At 38.0% G+C, this 27776-nt stretch overlaps 1 protein-coding gene across 1 annotated transcript in view; it reads left to right on the top strand.

The window, feature by feature from the left end:
- Positions 1-27776, top strand: part of LOC108672795 — a 47796-nt gene that overhangs the window by 8126 nt on the left and 11894 nt on the right. The window contains exons 2-3 of the mRNA XM_018160530.2: positions 9547-9773; positions 14760-14943. Coding sequence (XP_018016019.1) covers positions 9603-9773; positions 14760-14943 — 355 coding nt within the window. The 5' untranslated portion in view covers positions 9547-9602. The remainder of the gene's footprint in view (positions 1-9546; positions 9774-14759; positions 14944-27776) is intronic.

Genomic DNA, 27776 nt, shown 5'->3' with positions numbered 1-27776 from the left:
CTTCGAAGTTGAAAAAAAACTCACGCGCTGAACTATTTCGTCTTGATAATTCGTAGTAATTATGGACAACTGTGGAATGCAATTAATTTCATAATTTTGAGGTCGTTCATTAGAAATATAATCGTTCGATATGTGGGTCATACGGTGGGAATCTTGAGCGGACTCGATCAGTTCGTCGACGAGCAAAAACTCGATCACCTAATCGCACGTCAATGTGAATAAATATGGTTATATTTACCATTATAATTATCATTTGATTGTAAAAAATATATCAGTATTATTTTCTTAAAAAAACATACAAACATATTGAATATATTCATATAGATTATTATACGTATAAATAAAACAAACCCTTCATTTCCCACAAAAAATACTAACTATGTCATCAGAAATGAATAAGATAGCAAAATGTTAAAATTAGAAAACAGTAATGTTCTAATAATTTTATATCCTGGATTATCTTGCGTTGGAGAGATACCGACCAGCAGAAAAGTCCGCAAGGTCGCTCTGTTGGACGAAGCAGAACAACAGCCGCGGGCGATCAACGGAACCTCGGATGATGAGGAGCATCCGTCCGCAAAATCGTCCAGCCTTCAGCTAAAAATATGATGTGAAATTAACTTTGATTTATAAGTAGACTTCAGCGTGCCTGTATTGTAGAAATGACTCGCGTAATGTTGAGAACTATGGTAATGCTGAAACTTCCTCTGTTGCGTACTCTTTCAAATAAAGTTTTTTTTCTACATTATAACCAATATAAAGTTAACAATGCAATATCGATCCGTATTTTCACACTGAGGTTCCTGCATCCGTTCGATACTACGAGTTGCCAGTCGTCTTCAAAGTTAGCCAAGAAGTCGCTGGCTACGAGTTGTCATCAAATTATTCAACAAATCGAGATTCAAAGCACGACCACCCAATCGCGAAACCCGAGCTTGGGATGATCATAGACAGCCGTAAATCGGGCTACCTTATATGAATGGCCGCTTAATGGCTGGTAATGAAATGCCAATAATCAATGGCATTTCATTACCATTATTGGCATTATTGATTATAATCAATGCGTCTTCATTGAGGCGCAGCACAGCCTCGGCAGTGGCCCGGCTCCTATAGTTCTTTAGAAAGAACTGTTTTAAAATTATATTCCATGTATTTATCCTGCAGTAAAATAAGTTGAATTGATGAGAAAATTCACAAGCAGTTCGTGGAACTTGTGGGAGAATATTATTAATTGAAAATAGAAGAAAATATCTTGAATAAATTCAGACCAAACCCAATTCGTCTTCACTGCTGCCCATGTTACTCATCACACCAGCCAGTCGTGAGAATTTAGCAGCTATTATGCTGCTTAAAAAGTCCGTAAACGCTCTAAAAAATACTGAATTTTTATTGATTTATTTGCATTTTTTACTGACCAGTTATTCAAGTTTCACTTGTACAAGCGTCTACTCATTTTCTTGCAAGATTCTTAAAAGTTTCAATAACTCAACCAGCACGTGATGTTGCATTGTCAGCTTTGGTCACTCTGCACTTTTTTGTACATAAATATTGAACATAAGTGCGGCTATTTCGCGCATTTCTGTCGTGCAGTCACCAATGCTCTATATTTGAGACACTGCAAACCTAGCTGGCCCGATTTGAAATCTCTGAGGTCACTGCAGGGCGACTGACAACCTTCTAGAGTTGCGTGACGTCTAGTTGCAATTTTCCAATCTGTACTTTTAAATTAGCTGCGATTTATTAAATGATACAGCTTCTTTGACATGACGTCGATTTATGGGCTAGATACTAATAGCTGCGGTCACTTTGTGTCATTAACCCAAGTTTTTTTTTCGCGCATTGACTTTCTATGTCGTCTTGTTCTTTATGTTGGCGAAAGCGAGTCGAGCACCTGTACTTAATTGTGGTGACATTGTTTTACTATGGACAAATAGACACATATTTTCGAACATTATCATTCATTTCAACTTGCCTATGGTGATTATATTTTTCACCGGCTTTTGAATACTATCAGCCCTCTCTATATAATGTATGTTGGATAATTACTGTATTCTCTTCCTGCACTAACGTATTAAAATTTGTCACCTCATATATACAGCTTTATTCTCTTTCTTTCTCATAAGAATACACGCACAACAAATGAACAAAATGATCAGAAAAAAGAAAAAAAAATCCTAGTGAACGCCCATACAAGCTAAACAGATCTGATGCTTAAAGGTGTGACATATTAAGCATTCAAAATGCAGAAGTCACTCTGGGTTAACTTAGAAATCCAGTTTCTTTTTTTTTTCTAGTCTACTAACATGTTCGTTGCGCATTTTGGTTTCCGAATTAACAAGCCAACCTTGCTGAAGTTTTCAAAATTATACCCCCCGATTATCTGCTAAATGAAACACTATTCGAGAATGCACTGAGTTAACACGTGCCTCGGAAGTCAAGAGTGATAGCTTGTCTGTCTTCCCTCGACACGCGTTGTTTGTCCAGTGGAAAAATTCCGGTGCTTCCGACATTATGGCTTTCCAGCGCCGGCCGGTGTAGCGCCAGGCCATAACGGTTAGACTTATTACTCGATCTTTAAAGTGTAATCGTGGGAAAGGTGACTACGATTTTCTTGATGGTTCTATGTGTTGAGAATTTTTAGTGAACTTGGAATCGAAGTCCTTCAAATTGATGAAGTTATTTAGTTAGATTTTATCAGAAAATTGCTTAGTGAAGATGTTTAGCTAATGGAAACGACATAGTCGCCCCCAGAGAAATGATGAAGCAGTTCGAATGCGTCATCCAGTGCGTTTTCGTTGGACTTTTAATTGTATTCATTAAAAATTATGAGTACTTATATCATTAGTCTGCTTATATCGCAAGTTCACAAGGAATTTAAAAGCAAAGAAAACGCCAAGAAAATTCACCATATCGATATTGAAAACGTTTCGGAGTCCAGCTCCATCATCAGTTCGACTAAACTAAAAATGAATAAAATCACTTTAAAAGTCAAAATTCAAAGACAGACATTAGTCGAACTGATGATGGAGCTGGACTCCGAAACGTTTTCAATATCGATATGGTGAATTTTCTTGGCGTTTTCTTTGCTTTTAAATTCCTTAAAAATTATGTGCATGGATTATCGGCCCATGATAATTCCAAATAAATTATGACGTTAATCATAATCGTAGCGTTCTGAATATCATCCAGGTCATTAAAAAAAATTTATTTCGTTTCTAATTTTAACCAAACAAATTTGCAGCTCCATTGGGAATTTTAATTTTATCATTGCGTCTTAAAAATAAACTTAATATTTTCGGTTCAAAAGCAGAAACACTTTCATATGCTTAGTTTATGTCGACTAATTCACATTTGGAAAAATGCAGCAACTAGTAATATTAAAATTTTTTGTTTCATATCAAAATCATGCAAAACAAACGAGTGATAATTACCATTGAGCAAAATAGGCTATCTATCCCGAGCAAACGTTTAGTGAATCTTACATGAATCGTTGCCATATGATCCCATGATATATTCAGTAGCAACTAAAATAAGTGATAGGTTGCTGCTATGAGCAGATCACGATCATGATGCGCATTAAGTCGTCGTGCACCGAAAAAATTTATGCTGCAATGCAACACTAAACTCGCACCGAGCGCCGCTACATGCATCACCACTGCATGCACCACCACTGCATGCACCACCACTGCATGCACCACCACTGCATGCACCACCACTGCATGCACCACCTCTGCATGCACCACCACTGCATGCACCACCTCTGCATGCACCACCACTGCATGCACCACCACTGCATGCACCAGCGTCAGGGAGAGCATTTAACTACCAAGCCGCTAGGATGATGAAGCCACCGCCGCTCTACGGTCATATTAAATACAGGCTCTTGAGCTTCCGCTTTCAATGCTCTGAGAAAGTGGCGGATCATTTTAGTCTCACTTAGTATACGTGACGGAAATAAAATAACGGAGTGACTTAGTGCATGATGATAAATAGACAGGATTCCTAGTAGTCATAAATACGGCACTGTTAGTAGAAATATAATTTCAGTATTATTATTAGAATAAAAAATACGGAACTATTAGCAGAATCCCAAACACAATACTGCTAGCAGAATAAAAATACGTTACTCCTACTGGAATCACATGTACGGCTCTCTTAGAGGAATCCATAATACGGTACAGCTGGTAGAATAAACAAATACGGCACTCCAAGTAGATTCACAAATACTGTACTCATGGGTGTTAAAACATAAAAACGGTACTTCAATTAGAAACAAATACGGTACTCCAAGTAGAATCATAACTGAGGCACTCTAGTCAGATCATATATAATGCGAGTGAATATTTTCCTCTGTCTGCAGTAGCCGTCGGTCGCTGCCACTACAAAATGGCAAAAAGTTATATAAACAACTTGCTTGATATTTTAACGGCACAATACCTAGCGAGGGAAGGAAGGTGATCAGTACATGTGCAGTAATGAGTAAGCATTTTTCTTTGCGACTTGTAGGTCGGTGGACATAGAAGGAGCGGTTTGTTTGTTTTATAACCTAAGAAAATTTGTTATCAATGATGCCTCGAGTTTTTTTAATCGTAGTGTATCTCTTTACAAGCAGACTAGTTAGACCTACTTACTAGACTGAGTTGAAGGTTAAAGTTTTACTTGAGGGAAGGAGGAAAACATTTGAATGTAGCACTACTTTCCATGGACGCAAGCCGCTGTATGCCTTACCCGCCAATAACTGTTACTAAAATATATCAGTTAAGTTTTAGTCCGCTTTCACGTGATTTAATAATTATTCTAAGCATAAATTGGCAGATTGTGTACACACCAACAAACACTCAGTAGAGGATTCATCTTACGGCCAACCATTCGTCCCAATGATTTTATCTGCAGCGTAGTTTTCTCGAATGAAAAATTTTTTGCTACTTCGCATAAGATTAATTGTACTAGACCAGCAAGTGAACGACCGAGTGTGTATTCTGTATAGGTTTGTGTCCTCACTCCGTTATGTGTGACCACACTTGTGTCGAATGTTCGCACGGCCGCAGCGTCGGCTAAATCTAAACAACGGTAATTCCAGGAACCGGCAAAATATATAAAATATCACACCAAATTTCTCGTCGCCGACCTTCCGGGGTTGGCTTATGGTCTACGGAAACTATTTATAATAAGACAATAAAGTGATTCTAGGAATTGGTTGTAAGACCTTCCCCTTGTTAAATTGGGAGCGGGAATTGCTCTTTCCTTCATTGAATAGTTCCGTATCACGACTAATGAATTTCAAACAAGTTTATTTCTCTATTAAGCGCAGCTTCTGCAAAGTTAACAGCTTCAGTTTTCCGAGCCATTCACTTCATTCCTTTTGACAAAATTATAATTAATTTCCTTCTTCACATCCATTACGCAAAATATCACAGGTTTCCCGTTAATAAAACGCTAGTGAACTACAAACCGGTTAATGGAGTGTAAATTAAGTAAGATTTTCTGCACTATATATCGGTGCGGTGACCGGCCTGCGAAAAAGAAGTAAATCGGTGTTAGTTATACCGCTGCAGACTCAGACAAGAACGGTGCTGTGGTCACTAAGCGGCCTTCCCACGCGAAATGAAAGCTTACCATTGAACTTTTATTGCACAGCACTTCGGGTAAGTGATTCGCTTAACGCAGTCTTAGCAGGTAAATACGTCCATGTCTTATTATGTTATTTCTAGCTGAGGTGAAAAATTAGGTTTTACCTGATGTTACAGGATGGAGATGCGACTGGGAGACTTCCTATAATTACAGTGGACCCAACGCATATATATTTACTTGATCACGAAGAAATTCACGTCAAGGCAAGACTGCCATATTGCGCGTTTTTATTAATTAACTTACTTGTTTTTCCAGTTTAATAGCGATAAAATTGAACGAATTACAATTCGTACGAGGTATTTTAGAAAACAAGTGAACAAAATTAAACATGTCTGCGTAATCAGAAGAAGATATAAAGAATTATAAATAGCATAGACAGAAAAATTGGTACACGTTTAAGGAAACATTACGAACTCCAACTTTGTACTCTAGGCAAATCCGACAACGGATATTTTTTTCTATCGCATATTCCCGTACAGGTTGAGAAGTTAAGCGGGCAAATTAGGAAGCGACACTCGTGCAATTTTGGGCGATTACCTACAAGGAAAACATTGCTCTGAGTTTAAATTGACGTGTTTATGATAATTTTGCAACTTCCTCTGCATTTTTAACAAAAAACTTGCAAGTGATCCACGCTGGATGAGGCTTTACAATTTCCTGTTTGTTAATATCAGGTCATATCTCTTATATACCAGCCTGTTCGTCACCCGTTATAAAAGTGGACACAAATTTATCAGGTCAGCGCTCTAATATACCTGCCTGTTGGTCACAAAAGTAGATACGCATTCAATATTATTGTTACAACACTTTTCTTTAACTTCGCTTCTTCTTGTTTGTTTATGTTTGCTACAAATCTTATAATCGATATTTAACACACTTCTACCTCTCCAATCGATCTGAAATCTTGCAAAATGGCGTAAATTTTGAGACAATGCATGAATCAATTAACAAAATGAATAATTTTGAAATAAGAAAATTTTAAATTTAAAAAAAAAAAATGAAAAAATAATTTTGTCTGCTACAAATCTTACAATCGATATTCAACACACCTTGAAATTTTGCAGACTTGCGTAAAGTCGGAGACAATGCATTAATTAATTGACAGAATAAATAATTTTTACCAATTATTTTTTTTATATATTAAAAAAATTGAAAAATTTTTAATATTCAATAATAACTTTAGAAATTCATTGCACATGTGTAACATCGGAGACACTGGATTAATTAGAAGTGTTATCTTTAAAAAGTAATTTTTAAACGTATATTATTTACACATAAATATCTCTGCAATTTCACTTTGTGGCGCCAATCGAAGCTTCTGACCAGAGAGACATTAACGATCGTATAATATAACAATATAACTATTCGCTTGTAATCGTTAACGATGCGTAGCTAAACCGTTCGTATCAAGCGCAGGTGAGAGCGAGATGATGAGTTATTACATTAATCGAAGACTAATCTCCATGTAACTCGTGAGAAGGCTAATCCCGAGTTTAAATTCTTCACGCGACGTCACAGAGAGAGCAAGGTTTGATAACTGGCAAAGGACGTTGAAATGATGAACTCGCATTAATTTGTCATTTGTAAAACTACGACGACGATAATGAGTGTGAAATAAACTACCACTCTAAACGTTGTATGAAACATTATTTGGCATCTTTATACATTTTTCGAACGCATAATGATAAATAATAATGAGGTCTTTGACATTCATGAAAGCCCTTAAGATTCGTAGCCCTTACTACCCAACTAAACATCCTTGTACGTGGAATGTCTGCCTAATAAATCTAGTCTTACCATCCTAGTAATTTCTCAATCATAATTTGGCACTCCGTTTTCGTTGGGTCAAACTGTGTCAGGGTGACCCACACAAGTGTAAAAAGTGCCTCACAATATGACAAAGCCTCACTCATTTTTACGAGTGTGTCATTTGTCTTTCAGATCGAAATTTGTTCTTCTCAGCAATTTCGGAGAGGATCTCACGCGTGTTATCAGAACTCCGCTAGGCGCGCATACACTGACCTCGATAGAGGCATACGCTGCGATGTATGACGCTGCGCGTTTTGCTAGCGAGTTTTGCTAGTGTGTTTTGTTAGCGTGTCTTGCTAACGTGTCTTGCTAGTGTGTTTTGCTAGCGTGTTTTGCTAGCGTGTCTTGCTAGCGTGTCTTGCTAGTGTGTTTTGCTAGCGTGTCTTGCTAGCGTGTCTTGCAAGTGTGTTTTGCTAGCGTGTTTTGCTAGCGTGTTTTTCTAGCGTGTTTTNTGCTAGCGTGTTTTGCTAGCGCGTTTTGCTGGCGTGTTTTGCTAGTGTGTTATGCTAGCGTGTTTTGCTAGCGTGTCTTGCTAGCGTGTCTTGCTAGCGCGTTTTGCTAGCGTGTTTTGCTAGTGTGTTTTGCTAGCGTGTCTTGCTGGCGTTTTTTGCTAGCGTGTTTTGCTAGCGTGTTTTTGCTAGCGTGTTTTGCTAGCGTGTCTTGCTAGCGTGTTTTGCTAGCGTATTTTTGCTAGCTTGTTTTGCTAGCGTGTCTACGGTGTCTTGCTAGCGTTTCTTGCTAGCGCGTTTTGCTAGCGTGTTTTGCTAGTGTGTTATGCTAGCGTGCCTTGCTAGCGCGTTTTGCTAGCGTGTTTTGCTAGTGTGTTATGCTAGCGTGTTTTGCTAGGGTATTTTTGCTAGCTTGTTTTGCTAGCGTGTCTACGGTGTCTTGCTAGCGTTTCTTGCTAGCGTGTTTTTGCTAGCGTGTTTTGCTAGCGTGTTTTTCTAGTGTGTTTTGCTAGTGTATTTTGCTAGCGTGTCTTGCTGGCGTTTTTTGCTAGCGTGTTTTGCTAGCGTGTTTTTGCTAGCGTGTTTTGCTAGCGTGTCTTGACAGCGTGTTTTGCCAGGAAGTATGCGAGCATCGCACTTTTGCCATCAAAACATTCGTATTTGCAAAATTAAAAGGCTTTCAATAACACCTGATCAAGACACTTTCCCATATACTCACTCGTACCAAGACACTTTATCATATACCTTACTCAAATACAAAGACATTTTCTCATATACCTAAAATCTTTCGTACACAACTGATTAAACACAATTAAAATGCAGATCAAAAATTAACGATCGTATTAGAATTATGACGCGTTATACCAATAACGCATACTCTCAATTGCGGCTAACGGCCGATCGAGTCGTTGAATAATTAGCTATAAATACAGCTATATGAAATATTCCCAGTAGAGGAGTCTTAGTTCAACAGTTTTTCGCAATCCCTTATTATCAAGACAATTTTAAAAATTTAAGTTTTGGTGGGTAGCGTTCCTGTGGAGTCCAATAGCTGAATGGTGTATTGTAATCAGCTGAATTTTATTGTAATCTTTGTTTGGTCATTTCTTCACGATGTATTACTATCTGTTAACAAGTCCCGCTTTGTAACGATGTTAAAAGATCTCCCTAATTTTATACTTTTTGGCATTTTTTATAGAAAAATTCACTGTTAAAGGAATAAATTGAGGAAGTGGAGGCATTCTTCGAAATACGACAAATTCTTTGTATGATCAATAGATTGGATAAATTATAACTGTATTTTATCCTTGTGACCTGAAAAAGTTGCATTTACATTGTGTTTTGTAGAACTTTCTAACATGAGTATTTATCATATTCAATAAATTTTTCTGAATACTCCATCAGTTTATTAATCCATAAATCTTTTAGAAATTACTCTAATATTTTTTTAATAACTAGTATTGGCACAAAAACTCATTTCTATTTTTAACACATTCCTCTAATCCTCTCTATGAATCACTATGAAACTAACATTCACTTGCTGCCCTAGATTTCCTATATACTACGTATAATCCATCAATATGACGCCCAGAGACAATATATATGACGCCCCAGAGACAGACCTACTTGTAGTAATTACCGTATTTCTCTGTTTCAGATCCCGAGGCTTAGAAACAACAACTCTCACGTGACCAGAGATCCAAGAGCGACAAGATGAATCTCCGTAGAAGATCCTCAAGCCTGTCAGCCGTGACAGCTTTACTGATGCTGACTCTAATGCCAGGAAGCAGTACAGCACAAACTGACATTCCGGTATCTGACGCGGCGACTGTTGCTGACACCGCCAGCGTCGAGGCTGACCTCCAGGCTTGCCCAAAAGATAAAGTGAGTAATAAACTTTCTCGCGTAGGGTAGTTTAATATCAAGATGGAATGAAGGAGGATGTACGTGACCACAAGCATCTTAATTGTTCAATTTTTTTTGCCTCAAAGGAAATCGTTTCTGGCATTTTCAATTACATTTTTATTTAAATGAAAGTGGGAAGGCATCGATGTCGCCTAGAGGAACGAGTATGTGATGTGTTGCTTGCCCGTAAGACAGGAAGGTTCTCGCGCTTTCCCTCACGTCACTTTCGAATTTCCTTTTCTTCACTATTAATTGGTGACGGAAATGCTTGATCAGAAGAAAGGACATGTGCGTTATGATATGACATAAAATGATAGGACTCTTTTAGCACGGATGTAAATATTTGGGTGAACAACTGATTATAAATCAAGAATAAATAACTAAATTTATAAGAATATAAGGACATATTCAGTCACTATGGCTTTAAAACTTTATTCATGGGAGTAAAAAAACCAATAGCAATCAAATTATTTCATTCATTACAATGGAGTAATACTTTGCTTTTTGTTTGAATCATGTTTTTAATTTAGTAAAAATATCGTTACAATAATTGCGAAGTTAATATGGTTCGCCCCTCCAATCAATTCTTGATTGCAGTGATCTCATTTTCCACAGCCGAAAGCACGACGCCAGTCGCTCTTTTGTTTCCTCATGAGAAGTAACTTTTAGAAGCTTCTAAATTCATGGCAACACTTACAGCTTTGCAGTGAAAGTTTTCTCTCATCAAAACGGCATCTTTCTTGATTTTTTTGGCTTAATTTTGCTTGTTTGTTGACCGCGTTCCGTTTTCACACGCTCTATTTATCAAGAACAAATCCAGTTGTTCTTTATATACAGTACGTCGCTGGAAGTTCAGTCCGAAATTTCATAATTCCATGTATCGCTTCACAGATTCATCTGGAGTCCACGATACAAGTAGCCAAATTCGTTTCAAAGAAATCGAGCAGTACCTCCTTGTTTCAGGCTCACTTTAAATATGCGTGACAAGAGTCACTGTCCCTCAGTCAAGCTATGGTTTTCACATTCACCACAAGATATGCAGGCAAGAGTTTGTCAGACTCTCTTATATGGCCTGGATAAACTGCAGCAGATCGACCTTCTTACGAGCTCCGATGTTATTATGAATTAAGGCCTAGATCATGTCTCTGGTGCTACCGTGAGTCTCTAACAATTATTAGACTCGTTAAGCTCTTCAATTCTCAAGCACTAACCACTTAGGCAGCTCTTCTCGCTCCGTTTAACGCCGCAGACTTTCTCCCAGCTATATGAATGATCTGAATAAGATGCGAAAGTTTACAATTCAGACTCTAAACTCGGGGTCTTTTCATGACGGTTCCTATTCTTCATATCGTCTGCGATTTGTTATGGAATGTGTTGGACAAAAATTTGTTTTCAGCCCTAAAAATTCTTAAAGCTTCTCTTCCTTCTTTCATCTTATAACATATTGTATGCATTGCTTATGAAAGTTACTGCATATATTTCGACTCCTTAAAACTATTTTGTGATTTACTTAATTGCTTTTATTGTTTCGGGGTCAATAAAAAGGAAATCAATGTTTGAAATTATTAAAGTTCATCCAGAGCTTTACTTATCAAGGTTAATGAAAGTAACTTGAGGAATTTTAAATTATTTTGTATATTACATGCAGAACTGGGGGACATTCAAAAACTAATTTTAATCAACAGATCTAATTATTTACATTGTTCAATTAAGACTAGTTCATAGATACCTGCAAATATTATTTTATGCCAGCTGAAATCGCTGACTCGTCTTCATTATTTTACTGTTACGTAGCACGCGTTATGTGCTTGGAACTTTCTCCGAACCTCACCTAATAGCAATGTAATTGGCTGTGTGGAGAACTCTATAATAATTATTCGGTTTGTAGTACGGAAGCTGTACTGCGCGACCGATGTAACACTGCAATTAACAAGGGTTTCCTATAAGCCAATAGCTGATGTTTGTGACGCCGGCAATGGCGTTCACTGCTCAACATGTTTGACTGTGCGACTGAAGCAGATGAATGTTGTTTGATTTTTTCCAATCGCCCTATGCCTTCAATCATTATCAGTACAGATGTGATAGTCAGTGAGCAAATTTATCCGGCGTCAAGGAAAATAGACAATGCACTAATTTAATTGATTAACAATCCAATCTTTTGAAATACACAAAGCAGACGCTCAGGCCTACAGCAGCTCATTACGAGGTTCTTCCAACTATTTTTACTTAAGTGACTTGAATGAATTTCATTTGATCCTTTTATTCTTTATTGAAGTGAGTCCAATGGAAGCACCCATGTTAATAACTTTCGTCGTGTAATTCTTTGGTCAGACAAAAATCTTCTTTTTCGACGCCTCCATCCATCAAGGTGGAAAACTGTGACCGGATCCGCAGATTCCGGTAAAAACTTCACTCTAAAGTGCAATTGTCCGGAAATGGGTGGCTAACCTCAAGTCGTTCGCTTGTTTTCTTATTGCCTCAGTGAAGCCAACGAAACTCTGGCGATCTGTACGACTCCTGCCGGAATTCCGAATGTCATTTGTTGCAGTCCACCATTTGCGTGTCTGATTTATTCTATTTATTTTTCATTTTATTTTTACTTTTTTATAACGTACATTCCAGATTAATATTTTTCTGTAAAAATCATTCTGCGCTCTAATTTGTTTGCTCATGACTTTCATATAAATTTACTGGATTGAAAATAAAGTAGAAAATATAAGAAACTACTTGAGTAACAGCATTTCCCGTGCATCATATTTGTGCCACGTAAGTCCCTTGCTCGTTAATACAGAAACAGCGATTGGGGCTCAACTAATGTTATTCGTTCCTGACATTTCCGTTCGAAATCTTCTCGATTCTTTAATACTTTAAGTATTTCCAATCCATAGCCATGCAATATTTTTTAATGCTGTTGCCCTTCCATCAGCCTACTTCCGGTGTTATCTCGGCATGATTAGTTATCTATTTTTTCATCTATAACGTAGATCTCTGAAACAATTGATCTTTACATTAGGTCTTGGCAAATTATATCTACCATATTAATATTTCTACAGCTGTTCTGATCCATTGATCTTAGCTGTTCTCAATCATATATGTAGATCATTTCAAGCAGTCTCAACCATAGATTTTTCCAACTGATCTTAACCATTGATCTCATCATGCAACCTCAACCATAAAGCTATTCAAGCGATCTCGACCATAAACCTATTCAAGCGATCTCAACCATAAACCTATTCAAGCGATCTCAACCATAAACCTCTTCAAGTGATCTCATTTAACTTGAACCGAGTGACTCAGAGCGCTCTCTCTAATGGCACGACTCGTGCTTGCGAGGACAGCCATATCCTGCACTCGATCTTTGGTCAGTTTTTAGCATTCGTCTTTGCATTCAAACGACTCGACGACGAAGTTTTATGCCGTGACGAGCCTCTCATTGGACAACTCAGTGACTTCTTGTCACTGAGTTGTCCATGTTTCCATGTTTGTTGTCCGGGAGACTAAGTGAGCTCCGGTTTTCTGCTTGAATGTTAAATGACTTTGCGGTGACATTGCCTATTCTTAATTTCGGCCCATTACCGCTCGATATTTTGTGTATCCGTTCAACTGAATAGTCGTGTATTTCTTTAAATTGAAGAACACCGAGCATAAATTTCAAGGACACCTTTACAAAAGCCTGAACTTGAGTTAAGACAACATGAAATAAATCAATAAATATTTTTAAATCGTATAGTCGTCTCCAATGTAAGACACTACAAGTCGAGACTTTTTAATTCATGAAGTTATCAATGACCACATCATGTAAAAACATTAAGTACCTTTGTAATGTAACATGCTTTATTTATGTGTATTTGACAGGTATCATTGTTTTTTCACTAAAAACAAATTAATTAACAAGACGACTAAAAAAAAATTAGTTTTTCGTCGTGGTTTTCAACTGGATCATTTATCTTCACCGCTTATCGATTATTGCTCGAATACTAATGAATTTCGCGACTGTGTTCTTCAATGTGAACGTTAAAGATTAAAAAAATATTGTCCCATACCTTCATTAAAGAATCTTCCGAGATCGTGTAGCGACGTACCTCGCCTGTCATTTTTTTTTTCAAGGCTGCAGTAGGAGATTTATACAAATCTTCGCCGTTGTCCTTTTCTGGTGCAATAATAGTCAGCGGAATGCCCCACCGGTTTCCTCATTATTAATTTTTTTTTATTCAAGAAATAATTCAAATTTTTGTATAATACGTAATTCTATTGTCGTGGCTGATAAGCTTTAGAAATATTTATTATTGGAATTACCTTGGCCATATCCGCGAATGACGAATCAAAATTTTTCGCGTAAGAGCTTTGTACTTTCCCCAACACAATATGATAGTTCTAAAATCTGCCTCTTATTCATATAACTTCCATGTTGACCTATTTGTTCCGGATTTGTCGAAATTCCATTATGACGTGAAGTTATTCAGGGCTTGTTTATTCTGCATGGGCATGGAAGTTAACGTTTATTGAAATTTCTGGAGTTCGTTGTCTCTGAAATTCCACCCTGGACTCAACTGACGTCAATAAAATTTCGGATACGCTATTCATTCATCTCTCTGCTATTCTATGACTTTTGTAGCTGCACGTTTAAAGCTACTTCTCCGCTATCATTCAGCATATGTTTAGCAATGACATATGCTTCAAGCTCCCAAACAAATGGTGACAGACTTCGTCTACTCCTCACCATCAATCATGCCCGACTCGCTGCCCAGCACTAACCCACATCCTCTTCCTGGCAGATCTCCTTCGAGATGGTGACGGGGTTCGTCTACTCCTCACCATCTGACGTGTCTGACTCACTGTCCAACACTAACCTACTTCCTCTTCCTGGCAGATATCCTCCGAGATAGTGACGGGCTTCGTGTACTCTTCACCATCAGACATGCCTGACTGGCTGCCTATCACTAACCCATTTCCTCTTCCTGGCAGATCTCCTTCGAGATGGTGACGGGCTTCGTGTACTCCTCACCATCGGACATGCTCGACTCGCTGCCAGGGACCCTGAAGATCACTGACTGTCTTGAGATGTGCCGTAACAACGCCTCCTGCATGGCCGTCAACTACGAGACCGGCCTTTGTGTGCTTTTCGCATCCAGCGCCGACGTCTACCCAGGTAAAATATTACGAGATTGCTGCAATTATTCTCTCTAGGAAAATGATGTTGACGAAGCTTTGACTGCTAAATTTTGCTGAAATAACGTTCAACGTCAATTGCCACTAAAAGTAACAACCTCAATCAGTATAACTAACGCAAAGCAATCTTTAAAAGTAGTAATTGTTGAGTAAGTGTTGATGGCGTGCGAATTTATTTTAATTTTTCAAACTACGTCGGTTTTGCTCTGATCCGCGTACGCACCAAATTCAACATGCGCCATTAAATATTGTAGCTCATTGCGGTTTTCTCCGCTCAGTATCTGAATGCTTGACTCTGCGAGTTCATAACGTTTCAATGTTGTGGAATAAGTGGCAAGTTGTAAACGAACACAATTAACAGAAAATGCATGAAACCGTCAACCTAAACCAAAGTCAACCGAACAGAAAACCCAGAACCAAAAATTATGATCTCTCGAATACATTGCTAGGGACGCATTCCAACAAAAATAAAACAAACCAATCTTCATCCCTGCATTGTTCAGCCAGGTGATCGTATAGGTCCTTCCCATTGGCCAAAGTGATAAAAGAGTTCTGATTTATCTTTATTACAGATTAAAACCAAGCCTTGGTAAACACGTAAACACCGAAACCGGAGCGAGACACTTTCGAGACTATTGCTGAATTCTTGAGCTATTCTTGAGGTTCCGAGATTTTGAGCTATTTCTAAGACTATTGCTGAGACTCCTGAAACGCACAAATGGAACAAATAAATATCTAACAATGTATTAATCTAAACATGAATATCCGATTAATAATCAGCACGAATAAAATCATTAATAAATGCTACTGAAATATTTACAAAAAGTATACACAGATGGAAACCACAACTAACTCTATACCTAACATTCACTTTATTCATCAAATCCTATCAACACAAGACGTACCTTACACATCCACGGCACACACGATACTGAATCCGCTTTCTTAGTTTGGACAAGGTCACGTCTAACTCTTTCTAACGCAAAATCACAAATTCGTTATCAATTCAATCCCCAACAACATTTTCATATGTTCCTATATTCTTATATTCTTCTCTTATATCCTATATTCCTATATTCTCATGTTCGTATATCTTATATTCTTATATTCTGAAATTCTGTCGCCCGGCGATGCGGAGCACATATTTTTACCCTGAAAGCGGCGCCTTGCCTAATTTACGCATTAAATTGTCCTGAATTTCGAGGTCATTATATCAACTCTACGCCCTCATTATAGCGTAGAGTTTTTATTTGGTTTCAATGCAGTAATTACCAGCAGCTGGCGCGTGGCGGAGCCACGTTATAGTGCCAGCACTTGAAACGAGTGGCTATGAAGCTTGTTTCTATTGCATTTGAACGTTTGACTAAACATTGATTAAATCATGACAGATGAAAAATGTCGATGTGAAAAAGAGTAATCACATTTTAACTCGTAATTAAACCGTGACTAAATAATAACAGAGGAAAGCGGTCAATGTGAACAAATATTCGTGAGTAAATCATTAATTAAATAAATTTAATTTCAGTGATTAAAATTTTAAATTAAACTACGCACTTTTTCAACAATCTTGACATAAAGCATAGAATTGGCATAAAGCAATCGAAGATATTCGACAGCATACAGTATCTTCCAGATAATTCTGAGAATCCAAGTCTTGTGCAAAAATTTACGATCATAAGCAAGCTCCGCAAGACAAATTCATATACTGTGTCGACGAGATCGATACTTATGGACCTATTGCTGCAGTGTTTAGGCTAGTACGTGATAGAGACTTGCAGCGCCTATTGCTGCAGTATCTAGGCTAGGACGAGATCGAGACTTGCTGGACCTATTGCTGCAGTGTCTAGGGTAGGACAAGATTGAGACCTGCAGTGCCTATTACTTCAGTGTCGTGGTTAGAACAAAATGAAGACGTTCTCGCTCTCCCGGGAATGATAACAATTAATTATCTATCATTACAGCACTCTCGACTATCAATGCAACTCTTCCGTTCTAACGTGGCTCGTCAATGGCCATTTGCGCTCCCTTTCACGGAAAAATTTTCCTCATCAAATGTAGAATGTCGTGTATTCATTTTAATAAAATAAATTGTAACATAAATGTTGAATTAATGTAATGATCTATGAGTGCAATATTATTTCATTCCTTTCACCTAACCTATTAGCTGATCAGCACTATAGTAAAGCAAAGAATCACGTAATCGATGCAGATATTATTAACGAGTTAACTGCAAATATTGCATCATGAAGATATTTTAACCCAAATTAATCTGTTCGTGCACTTCACCCTCTGACCGACTTGCGTAGAGGCCGGCGTACGTCAGGCCGCCGCTGTTCGTGATTTCATGAACTCGGCGGCACACTCGGGGCCGGAAGCCGCTTCTTCTGTTGCTCTTTCCTAGCCGACGTCCGTTATATTCATGATACTTGACCGCTGCCTCTGCCTTATCATTAAACGCAAATTCCTATCGCATCAACTGAGCAAGTTGACGAATGCTGACAGTGATGATAGGGTGACTCAATGGCTGTTGTGTTTACATGAACCTTGCCTACACTTCCAGCAGGATTTGTGTGAGGTGTTCCTAAATTAATGGGCTGGTCCTGGAACAGTATTGTGTATAGACGCTATCATGCGACGCGTGATCTTCCGGTACTATTTTCAGTAATTTACTCGAGTATATGGATGAATATATTGATTTTCGGGGAGACTGAAATAATGTTTTTCATTAAAATATGAAACGGTGTGAGCCCATCGATTCGTTTTTACACTTTTCTCGCGTGATAGTTTTCGAGCCGTTCAATTATAGCTTCGTTGCCCGCATAATTCTTATGTCAAGATAGCGGCAATGTTCGGCAAGTTTAGCCGCGTCGTAAATTCGGTGGTGCGGCGTGCTCCCGTTAGAATTAGTTACGATGTATGCGGTTGGCGATACGATTATTATTGATGAAGGTGTTGGTCTGTGGTGCAAATAATACGTGACTTACAAGCGACACCTCGCCGGTTATTGGGTTAACGACTTACTCGCTGGTTGTGTCTTCGTGGTTCTTAACGACTTTTTTAACGCTTAATAATCACGTACGTGTTACTTGGGGTCCGATGCTCGCAGATTTTTATTTAATTTGATAGACAAACACCTGATAAAAATTCAATCAATGCTTGTCCAGCTTATATAATCTTCCAAATTTGTACTCATTATGAAACGCTGATCAAATAACAAGGGACTACATTATTTCATTGGGCAGTTCGATTGTGCTCGAGTTGACGCACTTTTTCTCCATTCACAGATCGTTGATACCTAGTGATAAAAAACGAACTTCCAATAGTATTTACCCAGATTGTTTTCAAACTAGAAAAATCTACTGCATTGCAATTGGAAGGTCACTTCACCGTTAGTCTCGTAGAAATCATTTTGTATTTTCACTGAAATTAAAGTCATAGCGGGTCATGGAACTACCTGCAGCTTCCTATGTTTTTATTCGCATCTTGAAGCTGCCAGCTGGTTAATTAGGTTCGTGAATGCCGTGTATTCCGAAGCTCGTTAAAAATGAAGCGAATTTGCAGTCTTTTCAAAGCAACAGAGAACGATACCGTTGGCAATCTTTGAGGTGTCAAAGATTTTTCTCTAACTTGAGATCGTTGGAAATTAACTGTTTTAAGGGTGAGTGAGACCCATCTAGGTTCTTGATTAAATAATTCTGAGACTAATTTTTTCGTCGTGTTAGTTAATGGTGTAAAATGGCAAAAGTGTGAAATTGAGAAATGAATTCGCACCACGCATGAAGTTTTCATAAAACATTCAGAAATGTGAGGAAAGAGAAAAGTTATATTTTTTGTACGCGGTTTTATTTCGTGCCAGGATGTTTTCTTCAATTTATAATAATACTTATTGAAGATTTTAATGATGATAAAATCATAGACAATGCATCATAAAAAATTTTGTATGTTTTATTATAGGATATAGACGCCACCAACTGTTGTGCAAATGATCTGCATGTTCACTGCATTTGTTACAAAATATCTCCAAGCTAAAAAGTTGTCAATAAAATAATATCCATAGAGGAAGCTCACGCTGAGACACGAACACGGTGACCCTATAATATTATAGAGTCACCATTGAACATTATCAGTCCCAGCGCAGCTCGTGTGTCATTGCAAGACCCAAATGAAAACTCAAATTTTTTAGTAACAAGTCAGCACAGATTGCGGCTGCAAGACGTTATCGCTTTTATAACATCACAGTGTATGAGGACATCGTTAAATTATCACCCATTTGACTTCAGCAAACGTGACAAATTATACAATGAGACCATTTAAAACGTAATAGCTGCTTATCAGAGTGTTACGTCGCCTAGTTACAGTACGGAAACGTAGACAGGAACGATCTCTCTACGGCCTAGTGTAGGTCGCTCTCAGTGCTAATTCCTAATTGAGCTCTAGTGACAGGATATCATATTTGCTGAGTCATTGAAGAACTCTCTCTGTGATATGACACCGAACTGTCCTGTTTCTGTATTCGGTAAATCAAATTGGACATCTGATGGTTAGGACCACAATTCAGTGTTAGTATTCGCGATTCTGATTTTCTAGTTGAATTAAAGGATGAATTGTAGAAGTCATTTCACGCATGCACCAAAATTACTCGTATTACGGAGCGAGATGACAGGCAAAATATTCCTGCGACTCATCATCATTTGGAGTTTGGAGCATTAAACCCGTCTGTAAAAACTCGATCTTATTGCTCCCAAATATGGGCCTGTTGTCTTTTATAAATGGCATGTGAATTTATGCGATTATAGTATTGACCTTCATGTCGCTTTAATCACGATTTTGAACTTGAAATATTTAATAGCAAGATAATATAAAAATTAGTGCTCTAGGTTTATTCTAAAATTATTGATACAACTTAATGAAACTGACTAAAATATTAATTGATCGGTTGCCAAATTTATCCTGTATCATCTCATGTACCATCCCATGTACCATCTCATGTACCATCTCATGTACCATCTCATGTACCATCTCATGTACCATCTCATGTACCATCTCATGTACCATCTCATGTACCATCTCGTGTACCATCTCGTGTACCATCTCATGTACCATCTCATGTACCATCCAATGTACCATCTCATGTACCATCTCATGTACCATCCAATGTACCATCTCATGTTCTTCATTTGCCTGCGAATTCTTAAAGAGATTTGCCCTCGCTTATTTATATAGCGAACTCGGAAAGCCTTCCATTATTATTGGCCCAGAAGCCTGATTTTGAAGTATCAAATTCACGTGAAAAATTAATTTACCATTTTATTTTATTTGTATTTGTAGGGGATTTATTTGTATATGGATTATTAAGTAACCTGTTCTTATTTGCAGAAATGTTCATTTTCATGCGTGCTTTTATTAATTATTTGTTTATGTTAAATTTTATTATTGTAGTGAATTTGGATCTCATTGCATTTCATAAGCCTCATGAGCAACAGTTGACATGTGTAGATATATGCTCGAGTTTACCTCTAGTTCGAAGATTTAATTAACATTAACGGTTTGGTTACTGACGCTCGTTTGGCGCTTCTTCAACGGAAGTAATCACTGTTATCATTGCGGATTTAGTTGAATTTAAAGTCTTAGCTTGGGATCGAAAATTAATGCCTAACTCGATCATAATCGCTTTAATCGCCTTCAGTTAGCAATTGTCTCTGTTTTGCTCTATTTAAAAACTGGTCTTCTGTTCGAAGGTCAGGTTTTTGTTGCTGTACGGCGCTATTGTGGCATTGTAACATGCCAGCACCGCTCTTTTCATGTTTACTTGTTCTCATTAAGAAGAAAGTGGGAAGAAAGAGTAAAGGTGTTTATACAAACGGCGTTTATTCTTTTTTTGGTCTTTTAATTAAACAGACCTTCCCACTTTTAGGCACGAATAGTAATACGGTACCAAGGAAGTTGTTAGAGTTATTAATTTATATTTATTTATATATATTTATATTCATTAGACGTTAGATTTTCTATCGATTTCTAGAGTGTCCATTGTTAAAAAGCTGCCAGACTGGAATTTCCACTTGAATTCAACGGTTTTATTGAACGCACGTGTTTTAATTAACTTAGACGGCAGGAAAGGCTGGGACGTTATCAGTTATGATGGCCAGCACCACCTTTACAGTAACGATAACTGTTAACGATTGCGGGAAATACTTTGCTGTGCGATAACAGGCATCTGCATCTTGACTTATCGTCTATTTTGAGGAAAGGAAAAACAGATTCCCTTATAATGGATGACCGTCAGCCGCAATTTAATGTAAAATTATTGGTTTCGATCATCGAGTCCCGAGAAAATTGAGAGGGTTGTTACCTGAGACCAACATTACAGATTGGTCGCAAGGCTTCCACTCGAGACCAATTAGCGACTCTTTATCATCTCCGGCGATGTGAAGGTCGATCTGCTGCCCTCGGGGACATTCGATTCAATTTGTCGCAATCGTTTGTACCACTAGGAACCGTTAACGCTATTACGCTACGACTTCCCGATTCGATGCCAGGATTTGTGGCCTTAATGATGTACAAGATGTGTGCCCTGCAGCAACCAAAGTGGCAAAAGATACAAGCAACTCGATTGCTCGCCGCTGAACTGCTTTTTCTAAGCCGAACATCCGCTGATTGGTCTCCTGTGTCGTGGCTTCCATTACTGTGGCAACCTAATATTTAAATGACGATGCTGAGTCAGGGAGGTTAGGCTGTCCGACAAAATTTCATTACCCTCATGATGGATCGAAGCCCAAAATTGAAATCACAAAAAGTGAAAGAAGAATCTTTGTTTCGTGTGTGCACGTTCAATATATCGCGCGACAATGAAAATTTTAAAGCGAAAAGTTGCTTGGTGAATTATGAAATTCGACTATTTACTTTCATTCAATCAAATAATAATAGAAGTTTTTTTTGCTGAACTTGATAGTTTGTGAGAAGTCGGCCGTCACAATAGAACCATACCTAATAAATTAACATAATGACTATTCCCATTATAATCTAGGTATATGTGCCGCAATAAATAAATTCTTACCGAATTAAATATCGCTTTATTATATTAATAGATAAAAAATCAATCTGACATTGTTTGAACATTTTTGTTCTGAATTTTTTCAATAGGCGTATTTCATTGCGATTCAGGGACAATTGTATCTTTGTACAACTTCAAGTAAACTGTGTGCGACAAGTAAATAACTTTGTCATGGCGATCAAAAACGGTTAATAACAGTAACAAATGACGGTCAAAATGAAGCTTTACACCAAAATTTTTTCATCGTCCTTTTACTCGACGTTCAGTTATTGCACGACTCAACCACATTTATACATAACACTGTTTTTTCCCAGCTTCTAAAATTAATGTTGCGATTGACAGGCTGTCAGCTTACAAAGATTGGACTTAAGGTCCGTAAGCGCATCTGCAGCGTCATGCAACGGACATTATGAGAGAAATTAAGCTGCCCTTTTAAAAGTTTTTTTAATGCTCAAGACGTCTAAAAGGACAATGCTAAGACAAATGCTCTTTCAAGCACAAACATTTGAAGGTTTTACGCCTTGGTAATTAACATTCAAACTGGGTCAACTTTCGACACTGCGTGAGATGAGGGTTAGGCCGACGTTGCACAGGCATCTTTCACGTATTTTACTTGTAACTAAAACGTGATGCTGATTTGTAATTGTAATGACAATTTGAATCATTATGGTTTGGAGTAATTTAATTTTTCATCAAATATTGATAAATACTAAAAAGTTACGTTTCTTGTTGATTCGAATGACTGATTTATTGACACTCGGCGAAACCTTTCATAGGATGATACAAATATAAATTTTTCAGTATTTGTTAACAAACTGTAACTTCAAGGAGAGGTTAAGCTAGGTTACATAGAATATATTCCAATAATTGAAAAAAATGAAATTGCACAAGACAAACAAACTCTTCAAAAAATGCTTAAAATTTACAGAGATTCTGCAAGTCGAGTTGTAAAATCAGTGAAACTGTTGTAATAAACTCCAATTAAACCTTGATTTACACCTTACAGCTCGCAGGACATTATTAACAAAGGAACATCTTGAAAAATCCCTATCCGCATTGCCACTCGCTATTCTTTAAATAGATTTCGTTACTTGTTCAGGTTAAGTATAGGAATAGAAATACCATTTTGTACGCCCTGCTGTACTGCGCACATTTCGAACCATATTACAAGAAGGTTAAATTTTAATAAATTTTTCCTGGATTATTTCGTACAATCATGAACTCAACGTGGCACTTTATCGGATCCATTCTTTTTGTTTCGAGCAAATTAACATTCAAAGTGAAAGTAGAAGTTATTCAAACCAAAATCTTGATGAAGTGATCACCTTCATGCAAGAATGATTCCAAGTGAATCTAATTAAGTGCGATAATCTTTAGTCTTGACATTATACAGCAAGTTTATACTTTGGAATGATTAACAGAAGACGCAACTGGAATGACCCGCAGTGAACATGACTATTATCGGCCATCAGATCGTCTCTGAAGGAAGCTGCGCGAACGATAAGGCAGGCTATCCGCTCTCATGCTGCCGTGGCCGCGGGTGATGAACCTGACTTCTTTTGTTGTTGTCAAGCATCCAACCTCACGCAAGATTGTCGCTCCATATAAAGTGCGTTTCCGCCGCAGTGCTAGGTACATGTCAAGTACTTACGCCAGCACATGCGAGGTTCACGAGTCATCCATCTTCATTCAGAAGCGACAGACGCATATTATGTCGGCATCTAGCGTCCAACCTAATGTAAAATTGCTTCCATCCTTATTTATAAAGTTCTTTCCGCTCTCGGGATCATTAGGCGTCTAGTTCATTTATATAAATAGACTAATGATTTGCAATGAAGATATCGGGATCATCTCAATTTAAGATTGCCCGTATGCCCTCAACTCATGTGAAGTAATTTTGTGAGCGACGGGACCAAGCAATTGACAGACTATACACGCCACAGCCTTAAGTGGATGTCTTGAATGCTCTCAAACAAACGTCCTGCTAGAGAACGTTGCTTATCCCGTTATAGGCTACGTGTGAAGTGGACATCTCTTTCTCTGATACTTAGTTAATTTCCTACATCTCACGATGCCAGGTTTTTTTCGCTATTAAATCCATGCAGGAATAAAACGCAATCGAACTTACAATCTAGTCAATAATTGATGAGCATATTTAACAGGTTGATAATGCAGAACAATTAAAATGCGAGCAAGCGAAAATTCTGAAAATTATTTTGTCATACTGAAATATGCATTTGTAAAGCGAATGCTAAAATATGTGTTCTAATCCATTCATCCAAGTAACCGAGTGTGGTAACAGGAAGAATTCTTGTTAACTCATCCTTTTTATTAAGCATACTATTATATTTATAACCGAGAAACAAACCAAAATTCTCATTAAAATGTGAGCTACAACTCTTGACGTTCATAGTAGTTCAGCATGATGCATATCAGGCTCACGCTTAAAAGTCTCGGTGCCGAACTTGAACTCTGTTTTGACGTGTCATACCGTACATATCAACACGTCTAGGTGCCGAACTTTAACTCTGTGTTAACGTGCCATGCCGTACATATCAACACGTTTAGGTGCAAAACTTGAACTCTGTGTTGACGTGTCATACCGTACATATCAACACGTCTCGGTGCCAAACTTGAACTCTGCATGTGTTGACGTATCGTACTGTTCGGTTGTTTGGTTGTTGACATAAGGTTTTAGTTGTTGACATTTGTACGGTTTTTGACTTGTCATACCGTACATATCAACACGTCTAGTGCATAGCTTGTTCTCTGCATTGCCGTGACTGGAGATCTCCAGTGCGCCGAGAGCAAGCAGGTCAGCTCGGTTCTCACACGACTTGGCCAACCGCAACCTGTTTGTGTAGTGTGTGTTTACGCCGAATTATAGAGTCAATGCTGAATGTGCCGGTGATAGCTTGCGTTTAATGCTGAATGCGAGGACAATGGTGTGTATTTAAGGCCGAATGCGCGGGTGAGAGTGTGTGTTTTCTAGTAAACGCGTGGATGTCAGTGTGTATTGATGCTAAATGCGCCAATGGGAGTTTGATTTTGCAAAATGTGTGAACAAAAGAGTGTATAGATGCTAATTAACCGATGATAGTGTGTTTGCAGAATGCAAGGTTGATAGTATATATTTATGATGAATAGATATATACTGGGGTTAGACAAATAAAGGCAAACGCCTGAGAAATCCACAAAATATTACTTTGGTATGGTGTAGGACAGGTCCACCTAATACGGCAAATACAGCCTCAATTCTCCGATGTTTGATTCATAATAATAGTGAATTGTTTCAAAACGAATTTAAACCCATTCATCAGCTAAAACTCCCTCCAGCTCTTTTTAAGACGATAGCGGCGTTAATCGACTACTGACTTGCATCTCTAAAGTCGACCATAGATGCTCGATAATATTCAGGGCCGGGTCATTATAGTAGCAGCAAATGTTTAGGTCTACTGTGAACAAGCCACAAAAATTACAAGAATCGGCGACAACCAAATTTGGCGTATTCTTAAGTTCAGCCGACTATTCTATATTATAGTAATATGAGCTAAACTTATACAACTGAATAATGATGGAGATTCACTCACGTTAAAAATTATTATCAATATGAATTTAGTTGGAGTGATTTGATACAAGATTCGAGAGTAGTTGTTTACCATTTTTATCCGTTGATCCCTGTAATGGTCGCCAGCTCCTTCGGTACATTCGATTCAGTGGGGTGAATTGATCTGAACAATTTCAAATATCTAATCATAAAATCGAATTTTATTGTTCTCCTCCTCAAGAAATCAACGAATATCTGTAACATAAAAGCATTTAATACTGACGTGTTAGATTTACTGCAATATAGTCTTGCTGCTTAAATTCGCTCTCTATGAGCATCCGATTAAAATAAAACAGTATATCGAAATGTCGTTACAACGCGAGTCACAGTTTTAAAATTATGTGACTCACAGTTTCATCAATAAAACCCCGCTTTTCCATTTTTTAAAGGAGTTTTTCTCTGATCAATTGTTGTACGCAAAAAGTTTCACAGAGCGACCAAGAAGCGTAAAATAAGTAATACTGTTCACCACACACGGTGACAAAGTGTCTCCATTGCTCTACCTGTGAGACGCGCACGAGAGTTGCACGCTCCACCGGAACCGTGCAAGCGTCCAGCGATGGATGCCGCAGCGCCTCAGCGTCACGTAACGGCGCCGTGTTATGGTCACTGCATGCCGACGCGTGCACATGCGCTCACCATCTCGAATATATGTTGGGATTTGCTCATATGCTCCCGAATATACATTGGGATTTGCTGTCATGCTCGCTATAACGTGTATTGATACAGTGGGTGCAAAATGTATCCGACACAAAGGAAAATTTTATTTAATTAAAGCCTCTTCAACAAAATAACATAAACAAACACTAGTCTATAGTAAATTTACATGGGAAATACAATTATCATATCAAAACAACAGTAACATTAAATGTTAACTTGATAATTGCAATTTTTAAAAGTTAAGGTTCAAAAAGTACCCAATACATAGTAATCAAATTTACTCAATATTTCGTCATGTGACCTTTAGTAGCCAACTGCTTCTAACCGATTGCAATACCTGTTCACAATATTAACACGTATGCTAATAGGAATTTTAGTCCATTTTTCCTAGCATATTTCCTTCGATTGGATAAGATTTCTTGGATCTCTCTCCTGCATACTCAATGTCAGTTCTCGCCGCAGATTTTCAATCGGATTTGCTTAGCCATTCCAATAACTCAATGTCCCTCTCCTGAAACCATGCAAGAGTGGCCCTAGCCGTGTGTTTAGGTTCATTGTTTTGTTGGAATATCCAATCTAGAGGAAGGTTAAATTTTTCGGCTGACTTAACGAGACATCTCTCAAGAATGCCCCGATACATTTCGGTGTAGATCATTCCTTGTTGATTTCCAATTCCCCAAGGCCTGCAGAAGAGAAAAAAAACCAAAGCAGTTTGCTGCCACCTCCTAACTTCACTGGTGGGACGGTATTCTTCGGGTGAAACGCAGAGTTCTTCTAGTGTTGGGACAACCCCAACTCTAGCTAATGTAATGCTGTGCGGTTGTTTTTCTTGCTAATTTTGAAAAAAATAATCAATATGCAAATCTTAATTTGTGTTTTGATGCGTTAAAAATGGGGTACGCAAATGCTCGTGAAACAAAAAAAAACGCCTCTTTCATATCCTCAAAATTAAAAATATAAAAATCCAAGTGCCAAAAAAAAAATAGAAAACCTTCTTCAGTAAACGCATGATGGAAATTTTATTCCCATGAACCAAATACTGCAATTTTCGCAGCCAATCTTGCATGCCAGCATGGAATACACAATAGTTTGCTCTACTTTCTTGCGTCCCATTTTTCCTGGCGATGCGATCTGTTAATTAATTGCCCGACTGGCATCTTCCCACGAATCGTTAGAGTTCATATAATGGGTGACAGCCCTCGGCATGTGAGTCTCACATCTCTCGTCCGTATACATAAACTTTAGGCGACGTCTCACTACAAGATTAATCGCGAACGCGTGATGCAATCTCATGAAGAGGCTGCCGGACATAATTCCGTACTGTACGGCAATCAATCTCTCCAGATAGACGAATAACTTAGACAAAAGTCCATGTACCGTCATTCTTCTACACTCTGTGATGTCGGTAAATCGCAGCTGGGAAAATCATAACGTTATCACTCCGCAACTTACGCTGAAGTCGACCATCGCATGAGACGGTCCAATAAACTACGCT

Source organism: Hyalella azteca, unplaced genomic scaffold (assembly GCF_000764305.2).
Source record: "Hyalella azteca isolate HAZT.00-mixed unplaced genomic scaffold, Hazt_2.0.2 contig11709, whole genome shotgun sequence".
In the NCBI taxonomy this organism is placed as follows: domain Eukaryota; kingdom Metazoa; phylum Arthropoda; class Malacostraca; order Amphipoda; family Hyalellidae; genus Hyalella; species Hyalella azteca.
The sequence above is the reverse complement of the archived record's forward strand: the minus strand, read 5'-3'. Positions and strand labels throughout refer to the sequence as shown.